General features: G+C 43.4%; 1 protein-coding gene across 2 annotated transcripts in view; it reads left to right on the top strand.

Moving 5' to 3' along the window:
- The window catches only part of LOC125454957 (sprouty-related, EVH1 domain-containing protein 2), a 131373-nt gene extending 127136 nt beyond the window's left edge, over positions 1-4237 (top strand). For both annotated transcript variants that reach the window (XM_048536346.2, XM_048536349.2), the window contains exon 6: positions 712-4237. In XM_048536346.2, the coding sequence (XP_048392303.1) occupies positions 712-1371 (660 nt within the window). In that variant the 3' untranslated portion in view covers positions 1372-4237. The remainder of the gene's footprint in view (positions 1-711) is intronic.
- Positions 4238-17082: the final 12845 nt, after the last annotated feature.

Here is a 17082-nt window from a genome sequence, read left to right as displayed (position 1 = left end):
CCTGAGCAAGATCTCCCAGAAAATGTGCTTTGGATCAAAGACGAGGAATCACAGGAAGTTACCAACAAGTACTTTGTGACAAACACTGTCTTTCAAATGGCAGGTTTTGAACACAAGAGTGGGCCTTGCTAAATAGGATCAAGACAAGCCCCTGCCCCTGTTCAGCCAACTTCCATCAGTGGGGCTTCAGGATAAACCTTTTATGGACTTGCAGAGGGACCGACAGTTCTGCACATTGCCAAGGAATGTCCCCTCTACAGACAAAATCACAAACCAATCACCTCAAGCTCACTTGGCCTTGACAATTTACATGCGCTAAGTAAATGTGATGAGGACGGCATCATTCTGTGCCAAATCTCCTCGCCTCCCCCCATGGCGACCAGCTGCAGCTTTTTTCTTAAAAGAACAGAGCCATACTGCATGGAGACAGACCCTCCTGAGAGAGTTATGTTGCGTTTTGTCTGCAGTAAGCACGGTCCATGGCCAGCAACCTCCAGGCATCATGTCAGCTCACAATCGGCAGCTTGTACACAGTCACTTCTGAGTGCACTGGAAAGCGCAGTTAGTGGGAGAGGTTGTTCATTCTAACTTGCTGAATGTTCCTGATGTTATGTTGGCATGTACTACTCTCTCCTGTGGTGTAACTTTTAAAACATTTCACAACAAAGTTTAGAAGAAAACAAATTAACGTATTTCTTTCTTATGTTTTAGTCCATACCGAAACAGCGTCACGTCAGTTTTCGTGATGACGATGAGGAAATTGTCCGGATTAACCCTAGGGAGAAAACCTGGTTAAGAGAGAGGTATGAGGACTACAGATACGCAGCTGTCCGGCCAAAGTATAATGAGCGTGCTGAGATGGACTCCTATGTGCATTTTGACAAAAGCGACGCTTCAAAGCATGACTACAATTACCCTTACGTAAAAAACTCTGACTTTGGGCTTTGCAAAGATGTGAAAAGCAGCGTCGTAAAGTCTCAGCCCGTGCCGTCGAAATCGAAATTCCGGAGAAGGATAGACGACGGTGAACGGTCTCGCTGTGTCTACTGCCGGGACATGTTTAACCATGAGGAGAATGGCCGTGGGCAGTGCCAGGATGCTCCAGATCCCATTCGAGCCTGTATCCGTCGTGTGAGCTGTATGTGGTGTGCAGACAGTATGCTGTATCACTGCATGTCCGATCCGGAAGGAGACTACTCAGACCCTTGTTCTTGTGACACCAACGATGAAAAGTTCTGCCTCCGTTGGCTAGCTTTGATAGCCTTATCCTTCTTAGCTCCCTGTATGTGCTGTTACCTGCCTCTTCGCGCATGCTACAAATGTGGTGTGATGTGTAGATGTTGTGGTGGGAAACACAAAGCAGTCGGGTGACTTGTACTGTGTCTTTTCCTCAAGCCGCCATCAGTTAATGAAGCACATTTAGTTCTGAAGCATTATCGATGCAGTTACTATCAGCAACAGTAAACTGGGGAAGTGACTCCTCCAATAACCTGGGTCCTGTAACATTGAGAAACACCAAGGCTGTATCTATTCTGCAAACGTTACATGGAGCTGACTGTAATAACTGACTTTTCTATGAATGAATATATGTGTGTGCGCGCGCGCGCGCGCGCGCGCGCGCGTGTGTGTGTGTGTGTGTGTGTGTGTATATATATATTTTATATATATATATATATGTTAACAGAATGTCTCATGTTTATAATTTTTTTTAATTGTAAGAGACTGAGACTGAATAATGTTTTCAAGGTGACTATTTGGGGAGGGGTGGGGGGAAATCGCTGGCCACAGTGCAATTGTGTGAACTGCCAACTGAATGCAGCACTCAGTGAGGAGATTGGCATGAATTGTTCCTGCTTAATCACCAGAGACACTTAACCTGTAGTCAGGAACCCTCTCTGACCTTGTTTAAGGGGCCGTACTGGTAACACATACCACAGCACAGTACTGCTGTTACTGTATGAAGCCAAAATAATGCTGTTTGTTAAATGCACCTCAGTTACTTATTCAACAAACGCTCTTTGCTTCATCACTGTGGGCATTGCCCTCCTGAGCAAAGTTACAAAATAATTAAACTTCACCTCAGATTTCATACAGTTACCAAGCCTTAAATACGTTGCCCCACAGTTTTTTTAAGCATCAGTCCTACATTGGTGAACATTTAAATTGGTTTTAATGTAAAATTATGGATTTTATTTTAAGTAAATTTTTCTATTTATTTGGGCCCTTGAAGCAAGTTCTCATTGTTTTAACAAAAAAAAGTTGTCAATACACTAAAGTTTGTCAGATTACACTATCTAACTAAACTCCAAACTGCCTGCTCTATATTTACACATCGATATAGCCATCTGCAATGAGAGGGAACACAGTGTTAGATCACTACAGACAGGGTGGGGAGAAAATGAGCTGCTTCCATTCTGGTGGTCTGTGTCTATAGACCCAGTTTGCCAACCTCTTACCCTTTTGCAGGGTCTGAGTCCCGGGCATTGTTCAGCTTCAGAGACAGAGTGGACCAGGTATTAAAAGTGACCAAGTGCACTATGAGCTGTGCACAAGGTACAGCCTCCAGGGACTGGGGTGACGGGGTGGTGAGTCCTGGCAGGTCCAAGTTAGTTTTTTTTAAAAGAAAAAGATCGAAAACACAAAGTGTCCTAGAAGATGGGAATTATTGAGGCCTTACCTGGTGTGTCATGTGGTCACACACTGGCTATAGACGGTGGAGGGAAAGACTTTCCTTCCAAATCTTAATAGCTCAGGTCACTAAGGGGATTGAACAAAACCCTCCATTAGAAAGCTTAAGCTTTGAAAGACTATTTTTATAACACAGCACAGGGAGTAGCCTTTTTTTTGTTTTAATTTATTTGAAAAGTGGTAGTTTTTCATTTTAGCCTTGCTGCGTTGTACAATCCAACCCCTTATTTGAAGGCAGCTTTGAGGAACTGGTCTGTTGGAACTGACATCTCTTTCGTGCTGTCCCTCTGCGAGTTAATTGCCGGTCCATTCGACATCCTTAACACCCCCACTTTCCTCTGTTGCACCGTAACATCAGTCCGCTTCCTTTCCACAGAGCACCGAGAGCTGCACGTTGGGGATGTTTGATCGAGCAGAATACCCCCTACCCCTACCCACTCTCTCATGAAAGCATTACCCATTGCATTATTTTCCCACTACCTGAGCTGTCACATTTTTTTTATTTAAGTGATTTGAAGGCTTCCAATGCACAGACAAGAGACTTTCTGAGGAAGAAAAGCAAGTTACAAGCCTTGCTGCTAATTTTCATTTGGCAGGGTCGCCGTTTGATGTCAGTGTGGAGCAAGTGAAATGCATTAAATTAACTGGACGTTAACCCACCAGTATCACGGTGTAAAAAGCATTATAACATTGAGCTGAATTCTCTAGCGGACATATTTCCAAATGCAACTTTCGCCCAGCATCGAATGCCCACAGATTTTCAAATTGTGATTTTACTTCTCTTGAGATCACTGTGAGATCTTGACTGCATTGGGACACAAAGCACAAAACACAGGCTTGAATTGACACTAAACCTTTTTGAGATCCTGCAGTAACCCAGCAGTTCACTGGCACAATGTTGGTTATGGTGCCTCTGAATCTATTTCCGCCGAGGCTCCCGATATTGCCCACGTCCACCGTAATCCACATATGTAGGCACTTCTTGCCACAAATACTGCAAATCTGTAAAATGATGGGAGCAGTTAACAGGGAGCCACAGCCAAGGCACTTCTCTTGTACGTAGTTCACCCGCACTGGTGTTGAGTCTTTACAGTGGGCTCCTAACAGTACAAGGCAGTAGTCTGAGGTGGAAGGGGAGACAAATCAAATTTATTTTTGTATCTGTGGTAAGAAAGTTAACCAAAAGCTGTTGGTGCACAGTCTTCAACCATTGCACACCTTAATGGATGAACGAAAGTGCCTGCACTATTGTCTCTTCTGTAACTAAAAAAAACTCTTGTATCAATTATTAGTTTTTTTACAATAAGCATTTTTACCTCTGTGTAAAAAAAATATATCAAGTGTATGATGTACATTTTAGTTCTTCTATTTTTTTTATTGTTTCTAATGTGTATGATGTAATCCTTGCTTTCCAGTACTATGTAAATACAAAAACATCGTTATCAAAACTACAACATAATGGCCTGACCAGTGCATAATTCTGCTACTTCCATGTTGTATCTTAACTATGTACCTTGGCAGATCCAATGACAATAAAATGAAAAGAACATTGACGTTAAAACTGTTGTGGATGGTGAATTGGGAAACTTCTTCAACAAGAGGTGCTAACAAGTTCGTTATTGTACGGTCATGATCTGGAGCCCGTTTTGTTTCATGCTGTGTCACCATCGGAGCAATGAGTTTGGACAGGCAGTCATCAGTGTTGTCTGCAGCTTTGGGAATCCCTGTTTTACTTTGGACTCAAACAATGGCAGGGTTGTAGCGTGGATCCACTGGGCTTGATGAGTGATGGCCACTCCCCCAACCACTCTCTCAGTAAAGACCAAAACACTTACTCTTCATCTCCCCGTTGGTCATTCTTCCCAAGTGATCCTCCAGCCCACCACACTCCTGCCCAGAGGTGTGTAACAGCCACTGAACAGGTCAGTTAGAAAGAGTCACAGCCAATGCTCTGACAACTTACAAACAAGACAGGATCCCCTGGCGAATGCTGCAAGTAAAACCAGGGGCAATCAATTCTTTGAAACAAAGCGTACCTTGCCTTTTGTAATACCACACATTCTATTGTTGCATTTCATCAGTAAATCGGCAGATGTGTATTGTGACTTTCTTTCAGTTTAGCAAAAGGTGAAACAATCAAATGACAAACTAAAAACCGAAAGAGCTGCAGATGTTGTAAATCAGAAACAAAAACAGAAGTTGCTGGAAAAGCACAACAAGTCTGGCAGCATCTGTGGAGAGAAAGCAGAGTTAACGTTTCTGGTTCAGTGACCCTTCAGACCTTCCTTGTCATTCAATCTGAAAGGTTAAGTCTGATTTCTCTCCACAGATGCTGCCAAATGACTAAAAATGCCTCAAAAACTAGTGTACATGTTGTAAGGGCTTGTTCCTGGAATGTGCAGTCATCTTTGTTTTGTTTTTGGTTGTGGACATTTTGCATTTCCCTGCTGTAAAGTCCATGTGTTTAGTTAGTGTTTGGGTTGTGGATGTCAATAGCTAAGCCAGTCCCCTGGTTCTTGTGTATTTCAGTGAAGTGGAGGGCATGGGTCTAGCCTTCTCTAGGGATTTCTGCTCCAGCTTCGAAGGGATCTTCTCAGAAGGCGAAGAAGTGGAATTGAGCAATGGTTCTGTCATTGAGGAACACCTTCGTATCACTTTGAGCTGTTCCTCCTGCAGGTTCCTGTTAGTTTCCTGTCCCCAAGTCCCTCACCCATGTTCAACAACAACTTATATTTGTGTAAGAGATAACAAGGTGTAGAGCTGGATGAACACAGCAGGCCAAGCGGCCTCTGAAGAAGGGTCCAGACCCAAAATGTCAGCCTTCCTGCTCTTCTGATGCTGCTTGGTCTGCTGTGTTCTACCAGCTCTACACCTTGTTATCTCAGATTCTCCAGCATCTACAGTTCCGACTATCTCTGAAACAACTTGTATTTGTAAAATACCTTCAGTGTAAACAAATAGCTCAATATACTTCCTGGGAGCATTTCAGAACAAAAACTGATGTCGAGGTGCATTTAATTTTAGGTCAGGTGACCAAAATTTCATTGTAAGTTGTAGGTGATAACGAGAGGATTTAAAGAGGATAAAGGAGCAGACAGGTTTCAGAGGGAATTACTTCAGGAGACCCCAGCAGCTGGCACATGGCCATCGATGGTAAAGTTATTAAATTCAAAGATATGCACGATACCAGAACTGAGGAATACGTAGTTGTCAGAGTTGCAGCACTGGAGGAGATTAGAGAGATGTGCAGGGGTGAGCTAATGGAAGTATTTGCAAATGCAAGTGCAAATTTTAAAGTCAAGGAAGTTAGTAATGGGTAGGTGCAGAGTGTTTGGTCAGGGCACTGGACAGCAGACTTTAGATTGACCTCAAGTTTGTGGGAGGTGGAATCCTGAGGCAGGGAGCTCAGGTGATAGGTTCTTGTTAAGCCAAGAAGTGAAAGGTTTATCTGGAGGAGATGGGAATGTCAAGTAGTCAGAACAGCCGTGACCTTTACTGAATGATGGAACCTACGTCGGTTCCCTTCAAGCTCCCACTAAATGCACATTCCTGACTGCCATGTTTGCTGCTGCTCAAGTTCTCTCTCTTCATTTGCTATCTCCTCTAAATCACTGCCACCACTCACTTCCTCAAGGGAAAACCAACCTGTGAGTCCCCGACCCTGCGGACCATTGTCCCATCCCAGAGGTCCCTATCCTCCAAGCATCCCCACCCCCGTGTCAGAATGTCATTGCAGTCTCTTAAATCCATGTCAGTCTTCCAAGCAATTCCATGTTTGCATCCTTCTAATCAGGTTCCTGCTCCTGACACCGTATCAAACTGACTTTCAGCAAGATTCCCAGATGATATCCCGTGTGTTTGTGAGAAACGCAAACTTCCCCAATACCTCCCCCAACCCTTTCAATGTCTCTCCAGGGTCATTCCCCTGGGTGGGGCTGCCAGAAATCTGCCATCCTGCCCTCTACATGACTCCAGGCCCTATTCAAATGCTAAGGCCGATCCCTCAGTTCAAGGGGCAATTAGGGATGGGCAACAAAGCGCTGTCCACATCCAAAGTAAGAATAACTCTTAACTCCGCTAATGTTGCTTATTTGGAGGTCAGGTCAAACAACAGTTTTTTTTTAGGAAGGATAATTATGTCATGGACCAGACAAAACCCTCTGAAACATATCAAGGAGAAAGCTTAGACCCCCAGCTCTTATCTTGTTTAAAGGCAAGTGTAAGGTGCTGTGTTCCTGTGCAAGACGATGGGTCACACTCCTTAGCTTTAAGCAGAGCACACTTCATTCTTACACCACAGGTGAAAGAATTGGCATAACTTTAACTCTATAGAAATACCTAACAAAATAATACATTATTTAACTACTAAACACCAACTGTCCAATAAAGCAGCATTTCATAAACACCCTTGGCAAAGGCAAATTCAGCAAAACAGATTTCCCTCACTTGCTATCTCTTCTGATCCAGGCGAAGTAACACTGAGAATGAATCTAGCAGAAGAGAGAGTGCTGTATCTAGCAGTTTCAACTCCAAAATTCCAACTTCACCTGAAAACAAAACTAAAACCCAGGGCCTGTTTGAGCCTGACTCCACCCGCTCATGCTTCTGCCTAATTTTTTTAAAAAATCCAAAAGCTATTTACTTTGCTCTCACCAAGGAGCAGACACCCTGCACCAGGTTTACAACACCCCATCTTCAAGAGACCCAGGACTGACAAATCCCTGCTAAAGGTATAATTCACCTCAACTGACAGAGCTACAAAGGAGTTATCAGGAGACCAAGATTTAAAGTGAATCTAACTTCAAAAATGAGCTTATATCTTGTTGCTGGAGAAATGGAGAAGGTGGAAACTGCCACAATGCCATTCTTACCTCAGAAACATAGAAACCCAGAGCAGGAGCAGGCCACTCAGCCCATCAAGGCTGCTGTACCATTCTGTAGGATGATGGCTGATCCTATCTCAATGTCATACTCCTTGATACCCTTAACCTCTAGAAATCAAATTTCTGACACTTAATTGCCTGTCACTTTCAAAGATGGGGGGTTGGTAAATAATGAATTAGATGTTAAAATGTGTAGAAATTTACTTTTTGGAACACAAACTGGCATAGGAAGCCTAAAACTGCAGCTCCAGGAAGTAGCAATTAATCATTGATCCCTTGGATGTGATAGGTACAGCAGAAAAATCCAGCTGTGATTTAAGAGCAAATTTGTTTTAACATATGCAACTATAACAGCAGCATGTATATCTTGATCCACAGAGTACCCTGAGATGTTCATAGAATCACACAGTACAGAAGAGATCCTTCAGCCCATCAAGTATGCAACTGACCAAAACACCAAACAGCTTATGGAAAATAGTCTTTGTGAGTAACATTATAATGATGTGTGTGTCAGTCCATTGTGTGCAATGTGTTATGAGTGCTCCTTGCAGAAGAGACAGCTCAAATGGAGAGAGATCTGATAGAAACATTCAAATTGGTGAGGGGTCAGGACAGAGGAGATGGGAAGAAACTCGTGCAAAGATAGAGAATGGCTTAAAGCAATTGGCAAGAGAAGCAAAAGTGACATGAGGAAAAGCTTTCTGACGCAACCAGTGGTTAGGGCCTGGAATGTGCTGGCAGGGTCACTCATATCCTTCAGAAAGCAGTGAGGAGGAGCAACGTGCAGAGTTATAAGGAGGGGCAAGAACAATGGCATGAAATAAAATATTCATTCTGAACTAGAGCACAGTGGGCTGAATGGCCTCCTGCAGTATTGTAGCAGTTCTGTGATGAATACAAGTTATTGACAAGTCTGCATGTGGGCTAAATATATGCAGAAAACATCTGGTGATCAATATAGCATCTTCAGTACAGTTTAGAGTGAATGTGTTACAGAGCAATATAGAAAATTGATAACTCCGTGGAAGGCCCTTCAGCCCATCTTGAAAATGATTAACAGCCTAATTTCTCTTCCCTGCTGGAGTTCTTCCATCCTATTGGTCACAGCAGATTATGTGGCGGCTTGAGGGTTTTATTTAAATCTAATGAGGACTTCTTGGGACAGAGGTAGTTACATAATGTCCAATTTGCTCCTCCTAAATGTTTCCAACAAATTAAAATGTCATTAAAAGCAAAGAGTAAGATTATACTCAATCAAACGTGCAAAATTATTCACTTTACTGCTTAAAGCAGCTGCTGTTTGAAGGAAATCTCATCATTTCCCAGGGAATCAAATTGTGCCTGAGTGCTTTTTGCTTGGGGAGCTTAAATTGCTGTGATGATGCTCCTTAACAATTTCAAACTGAGAGCTAACTGGTTGTAATTAAAGCTGCTCATCTCTCCAGGAGGTTGCTGTGAAATCGGGGTGTGATCCTCTGGGTGTTTCTGGAGGGAGAGGTTTCTTGCTGAGTAACAGGATCTGGGCCATTGGGACTGGAGCAGTGTTGTTTCTCTCCAGGTTCCCTCCTCAGTCAGGGAAGCTGTTGTCACAATTGTAACTTCTTCAGTCTACTCATGAGATTGGCTTCGGCAGCACAGAATGTCTCGCACTGCCAGTGTGGGCATCTACTTCCCTTCGCTGCCAAATGTGTTTGGGTTAATTCCAAAATATTGGTCAATCCCTCCAAGGTGCACCATCTGCCTTGTGCTTATGATGATACATGCAATGGTAGTCCTGATCGCATTGGAATAATGGACACATCACCCCAGTCTCTTCCACCTTCTTCCATTGGGCAGAAAATATAAACGTTTGAACACATGGACAAACAGGTTCAAGAACAGCTTCATCCCCGCTGTTTTGAAAGGACCCCTCACACGTTAATTCTGATCTCTCTCTCCCTCCCCACCTTCCCTACAGCTATAACACTGCACTCTGCGCTCTGTTCCGCTACCCTGAAGCACTCTGTATGGTATGATCTGCCGGTAGAGCACACAAAACAACACTTTTCACTGCATAGCGGGTACATGTGATAACAATAAACTGCTGCAGCACGTTCCCCTTCTCAGGAATCTTGGCTTTGAAGCAGGACAGAAAGCTGCTCCCCACCCCCGCTCCCACAAACCAAGCATGTGTGCGTGTGAGAGAGAGGGAGCATCACAGTCCTTGTTGTTTTCAGTTGCCTTGCTAACCCAGCACTTTATTATAGCCAGTTTAAAGGAGTTTAGAAACACACCCTTGATGATCGTTTGGAGGAATCTCCTTAATTTGTCCATCATTCTCCTGTTAGGGGGTAAGGGTTGAGCAGATGTTCTCATGAGGAAGCTCCATCAGTGTCGATTCGTACCCACTATATCAACATCTATAGCCCCTACATCTACATCTTTTATGAGGTCACACCGTTTGTGTCCAGAACACTTTTGTTTAAACATTACTAACCATCAGGTATTCAGCTTCAGTAAAGTACTGTTTTCAGCATTAGTGGGGGGTTAAGGAGGTTAACCATTTGTCTGCCTCAACTGTGACAAATTCACGCGGATTCCTAAACTCAGGCACTCAGCAATGTCGGAAATGTAGTAAATGTCTGCGTTCCATTATCACTTAAATTAAAAAAAAACTTATATTGTGACTTCCATGACCTCCCAAAGTGCTTTATAACCAGCCTGTAGCATGGTCACTGTGTGTAGGAGACGCAGCAGCCTACAGGCACACGATTTGGAGGTTTAATAAAGGACCTGATGCTCACTTGCAATTTAGTACAAAGATCACTTTGTATTTGATATGCTGAGGGAGTTTTAGCTTTGAAAGACGGTGGGGCAAAAAGCTATGGAACGTTTTGTTTTGTGGACCTGGTGGTTCTTTAATTGAAAGTTCACTGCAGATGTTGGAATTTTTTTTGCCAAAGGTTTCCTGTAGCAGTGGTACTGTCACTGAACTAGGAATCCAGAGTCCCAGACAAATTTTGTGGAACGTGGGTTTGAATTGCACCATGTCAGATGGGGAAGTTTAAATCAATGAAGATCAGATGCTCAAAGTGAACCTAGTGTAACCAGTGACAATGGGAACTGCAGATGCTGGAGAATCCAAGATAATGAAATGTGAGGCTGGATGAACACAGCAGGCCCAGCAGCATCTCAGGGGCACAAAAGCTGACGTTTCGGGCCTAGATGAAGGGTCTAGTGTAAGCAACCTGGTTTGCTGAAATCCTTCAGTCCTTACCTGGTCTGCCTACATGTAACTCCAGACCCAAACCAATGTGGTTGACTCTTAATTGCCTGTTGAAACATCCCGAGTGAATCAAGCAGCAACTGGGAATGGGTAATAAATGCCAGCTCAACTATTGATGCTCACATCCCATGAATGCATTTTTAAAAGACACACAACTGCCTGATAACAGCTTGTTTTGCTATGGACCCCTGCTGGGGCTGTTTCAAACACTGGCCGTCTTAGAGATGTTCCTGTTTGTTCTGATGCAGTTCGAGGAACACCTGCTGGCAACTAGCTAAGAAACGTTCGCTCTGGACAAGCTGCCCAGCTGATTTTTCCCATCTCTATCAGGAAAACACTGGGCATCAGCTGGGGGAATAATTGTTTGTACTTTTGAAAGAGTGATTGAAAGTACATCTTAAGATTGTATTCCCTGAGCAAGCTGAGTCTGCAATACATCAGAGACAATTGGGCACGGTGAACACACAGGCCACATAACAGCGCCAGACTCTGAAACACCCTGCTCTCTGTCTTTTGCTTTCAAGAATAACCATTTTCCCAAAGAGCTTTTACTTTTCTGAAAGCTCTTTGGAGGATCAGTGTGGACTCCATGGGATGTATGGAACACACAGCTTTGTGTGTGGGAAATCGCGTCTCACTAACTTGTACATGGAACAACACAACACAGCGCAGAACAGGCCCTTTGGCCCTCCATGTTGCGCTGACCTGTGAACTAATCTAAGCCCATTCCCCTACACTATCCCATCAGAACTTGATTGAGTTTTTTGAAGGAGTAACAAAGCAGATTGCGGAGGGCAGAGTGGTAGACACGATCTGTATGAAATTCATTAAAGCATTCAACAAGGTTCCTCACAGTTGACTGGTTAGCAAGCTTGGATCTCATGTACTGTTTTCACACTGTAGGGGTTCAATGATGTTGTGTGGATGCAAGCAGAGAATAGCTTTGGATCTTGAAGGAGACAGCCCCAACTTTGAAGTCTCCAAACTGCCTCAGGACCAATGCCCATCACAGCAACAGATCCTGTACACAGTAACCATCTTACAAGAAACTAGAGCCTGTTTAACAACCTTGAAGAGTGGATTGCCTTTAGGGGAAAGGATGTTTCCTCTTGTGGGAGACCTTGTGGCCACTAATTAAGAATAAGGTGTTGCTCATTTAATATGGATATGAGGAAATATGTTTTTCTCCCAAAGGGTTCAGAGGCTTTATTCATTTCCTCAAAATGATGCAGAATCTTTAAATACTTTTAAGGCTGAGATTGATAAACTCTTGAGGACCAAGGGGATGAAAGATTTTCAGAGAAGACACAGGAATGTAGAATTATGGTTAAAATCAGATCCAGCCATGTGCTTATTGAATGGGGAAGCAGGCTTGATAGATCGAATGGCCTACTCTTGTTCACAAGGAGCCCTTTCTCCTTAAACAGCTGAGTAGTTTTCATTGACCACACCAGATCGAGCCCGACGTGGAATTAAGGATCGTGACAGAAAATGGGCCAGCTGGATCCTACCCGATGAGAAACTCTGGTGAGGAGATGTCTGAAGGATGTGCTATTCCCAGAGAGTGGGGACAACGTGCAACTCAGTCGAACAGGGAGAGACTGAGGTGAGTAATATTGACCATTTAAGTTGGAAGCTGGATAAACAGATGGGAGGAACAGGTGCATAGACAGGAAAACAGGGCAGCGGGAGGCTGGTGTGGAGTAGAAACAACATGGATCAGTTGGGCTGAAGGGCCAATTCCAAGCCATTTGTAATAGCACAGGAAATGAGTCACAGCAGTTTAAGCAGCAAAAGGTCTCTGACTTAGAGAGACTGACAGCTGTCACCGTAAGTTTGTCTTCCTCAAAGTTCCCGCTGTCATCACGAAGACCTTCAAACATGTTTTATCAGATAAATGTCACTCACCATTGTCTTTCACTTGGATACACTAATCGGCCATTGCCAATGAACTTGACCAAACTGCGTGAATGTTGTTACCTCCCAGGACGGGCTCTGGGTAATCCAAAATGGAGGATAGTAAAAAATCGCTAAGCAGCTAAGTGGCTTTTTTAAACCTTACTGTTTTTATTTTGTAAATCTACAATCCTGAGTAGATTCAGTTTTTTATGATTATATGTTATTATTGAGATCTTTGTCTTGATTAAACTTCAGAAATATAAAACCCAGGTACTAAGTTAGCCCAGAAAAAAGTGTTTTTTTTTAAAAAAAAGAGCAGTTAGACTGGGCTACTTTCTGGGTTTGTAGATTGCGAAATAAGAAAGGGATGATCACCTTATTGGGACTGTACTATAAACCTCCCAACATTCAGCAGGAAATCGAGAATCAAATTTGTAAGGAAATCTCAGTTGTCTATAAGAATGATAGGGTTAAGGAGAATCCAAAGAGATTCTACAAATACATCAACGGCAAAAGAGTAACGTGAGAGAGAACAGGGTCCCTTAAAGATCAGCAAGATCACTAATGTGTGGAACCACAGGAAATGGGGGAGATAGTAAATGAGTATTTTGTATTAGTGTTTACTGTGGAGAAGGATATATGGAAGATAGAGAACGTGGGGAAGTAAAATAGCGACATGTTAAAAAAAGATGTCCAGCAATTCTTCCTTGGTAATATGGACATTTTAAAATGCATAAAGGTGGATAAATCCCCAGGAGCCGATCAGGTGTACCCTAGCACTCTGTGGGAAGCTAGGGAGGTGATTGCTGGGCCCCTTGCTAAGATAATTGTATCATCAAAAGCCATGTGTGAGGTGCCAGAAGACTGGAGGTTGGTTAACATGGTGCTACTGTTTAAGAACGGTAGCAAGGAAATGTCAGGGAACTATAGACTGCTGAGCCTGACATCAGTGGGTGGGCAAGTTGTTGGAGGGAATCCTGATGGACAGGACTTGCATGTGTTCAGAGAGGCAAGGACTGATTAGGGACAGTCAACATAGCTTTGTGTGTGTGAAATTGTGTCTCACTAACTTGATTGAGTTTTTTGAAAGAGTAACAAAGCGGATTGAGGAGGGCAGAGTGGTGGACACGATCTATATGGAATTCATTAAAGCATTCAACAAAGTTCCTCACAGTAGACTGGTTAGCAAGCTTGGATCACATGGAATACAGGGAGAACTAGCCATTTGGATTCAGAATTGGCTCAAGGGTAGAAGATAGAGGATTGTATTGGAGCGTTGCTTTACAGACTGAAGGCATGCGACCAGTGGTGTGCCTCAGGGATCAGGCTGGGTCCATTACTTTTCGTCATTTATATAAATGATTTGAATGTAAATATAGGGGGTATTGTTAGTAAGTTTGCAGATGACACCAAAATTGGAGGTGTAGTGGACAGTGAGGATTACCTCAGACTGCAACAGGACCTTGATCAGATGGGCCAATGGGCTAGGGAGTGGCAGATGAAGTTTAATTTAGATAAATGTGAGATGCTGCATTTTGGAAAGGCAAATCAGGGCAGGACTTAGACACTTAATGGTAAGGTCCTGGGTAGTGTTGCTGAATAAAGAGACCTTGTAATACAGATTCAGTGTTCCTTTAAAGTGGAGTTCCAGGTAGACAGGAAAGGGAAGGCAGCATTAGTACGCTCGCCTTTATTGATCAGTGCATTGAGCAGAGGGGTTGGAGGTCATGTTGCAGTTGTACAGGACATGGGCTCAGGCCACTTTTGGAATACTGTGTTCCATTCTGATCTACCTGCTATAGGAAGGGGGTTATAAAACCTGAGGGTGCAGAAAAGATTAACAAGGGTGTTGCCAGGGATGGAGCTACAGGGAGAGGCTGAACAGGCTGGAGCTATTTTCCCTGGAGCGTTGGAGGAACCTTATCAAGGTTTATAAAATCATGAGGGGCATGGAGAGAGTAAATAGACAAAGTATTTTCCCCAGGGTGGGAAAAATCAGTAGGCATAGGTGTGCAGTGAGAGGGAAAGAGTCGAAAAGGACCGCGGGAGCAAGAGAGTGGTAATTGGATGAAATGAGCTGCCAGCTGGATGGGATATATGATTAGAAAGGGTTTAAGAGGGATATAGGTCAAAATGTTAGCAAATGGGACTAGATTTATCTAGAACATCCAGGGGGCATGGATGAGTTGAAATCTGTTTCCATGCTGTATAGCTCCCTGCCTCTTTGCTTTTAATCTGAGACCAATGGAAGATGATCAGAGGCACATGTTTAAAAGAAACATTGCTGACCTTGGTCAGGCAGGATAGGAGGAAAAGGCAGGAGATTAGCACCAGGAACAGAAATGGGGTAGGCATAACAGGGTGAATGGCCTTCTTCTGAATCACAACACTTAACCCTTTCAAAAAGAGGATAAATGAGCTGTTTTTTTTTGCTGTTTATTTATTTTATGAGGAGTTGAAGACTTCTTAATATTCACAAGCCTGTGGTGTTATTTCAGTCTTTCCAATTAAGTCAACATTGCAGGATAGACTGAGAATGAGTGAGTGAGCCTAAGTAAATGTTCCCTTTAAGCAAACATTCCTGTTAACAGGAGGCCCCTTTAACGTGGCAGGAACTCTATTTGTCAACAAATGTTTCTTTAATATTGCAGCTTGCCAGCTGACAAGGCCCTAGTGATGGGGCTTAGTTTAAAGTGAGAAGTCGGAAAGGGATTTCTTACCAGGCCCCAGAAGAGAGGAACAAATCCATTGACAAAAGAAATTCAGTGACAAATTGGGTTTCTCTGCTTTCTTGCAACAGCTCCAAAGAGCAGTCAGGAGCAAGATATTCCTGCAGGATCCAGGAAGTCAGATGCTAGCTGGTTGGCTGCTCTCATTTTCAATGAAATTAGAGGTTTCCCTGTTGAAATTCTGGAATTACTCCAGCACAGTCTCTAGAGACAGTGCAGCAAGTCATTCTGCTCCCTCCAGGGAGCTCAGTGAGATGAAAGAAACTACACTGAACATCTCATTCATCTTTTGGTTCCTACTATCGAGCAACAGCATCTATGCTAGAACCAGGAACCAACGAGCTAATCTACTCAGATTTCTGAACGAGGTCCACATCACTGAATTGTTATAAAACTGAGGCCATTCAGCCCATTGTGTCTGCAGTGGAACACTAAACAAGCATCATTACTTTCTGCCAATCTTCTGCTTTACGCACATACCCTTCCACACCATCTCCATCCAAATATCCCTCCTAAACATCTCAATTGAACCACTTCCAGTGTATACATGTGGTGTTCTTCATTTTTTGAGCATTAACAGCTTTGCAGGCCTAATATCAACCATGATCGCACAATGCTGAAGGGGCTGAATGATAAGGTCATAAGACATAGGAGAGGAAGTAAGGCCATTCGTCCCATTGAGTCCATTCCCCAGTAATCATGGCTGATGGACATTTCAACTCCACTTCCCTGCACTCTCCCTGTAGCCTTTGATTCCTTGTGAGATCAAGAATTTATCGATCTCTGCCTTGAAGACATTTAACGTCCCAACCTCTGCTGCGCTCCGTGGCAACTATATCCAGCCTACCCATTATATTGAAAACCTCTGATTCCCCACCTGGTTAAAAATCTGTATCACTCTCAAATATACGTAATAACCAACACCTAACTGGCCCCTGCAGTAAAGAATTTCACAGATTCACTCCCCGCAGAGAGGAGAAATTACTCATCGCTACCTTAAACGTGTGACCCCTTATTGTGAGATGTCGTCCTTCTGGCGCTGGACTGCCCCGCAAGGGCAAGCAAACCTCTTGACATCAACCCTGTCAAGTCCCCCAAGAATCTTGAACATTTCAAATAAGGTCAGCACTCGTTATTCTAAACTCCAACAAATCTCTCCATACCCAGGATCGGACTGAACCTTCTCTGGTCTGTCTCCAATGCCAGTATATCCCAACATCAGATAGGGGGCCCCAAGTGGTTGCTAGTACTGCAGCTGTGGTCTGACTGGTGTCATACAGTTTTAGCAAAACCTCTTTACATTTATACTCCATTCCCTTTGAAACAAAGGCCAATGTTCCATTCATCTTCCCGATTACCCAATGGACTTTGATGTTAGGCTATCTCCATCTGTCAGCTTGCTAGGAATACCTGTCTTCAGAAGTGATTGTGTGGATGAAATTTCCCTTTTTGAGGAATTCTTTTCTGCCATGGTCATCAGTCTTTGGAATTCTCTTCCCCAGTGCAGGCTGAAACAAACAACACTGGAGAAATTCAGCAGCAACTGTGGTGAGGGAAACAGTTAAATCTGAGTCCTGAAACTCCATGACAATGCTGATGCTTGTTGTCCCAAACTGCT

Source organism: Stegostoma tigrinum, chromosome 9 (genome assembly GCF_030684315.1).
Source record: "Stegostoma tigrinum isolate sSteTig4 chromosome 9, sSteTig4.hap1, whole genome shotgun sequence".
NCBI lineage: Eukaryota > Metazoa > Chordata > Chondrichthyes > Orectolobiformes > Stegostomatidae > Stegostoma > Stegostoma tigrinum.
The sequence above is the reverse complement of the archived record's forward strand: the minus strand, read 5'-3'. Positions and strand labels throughout refer to the sequence as shown.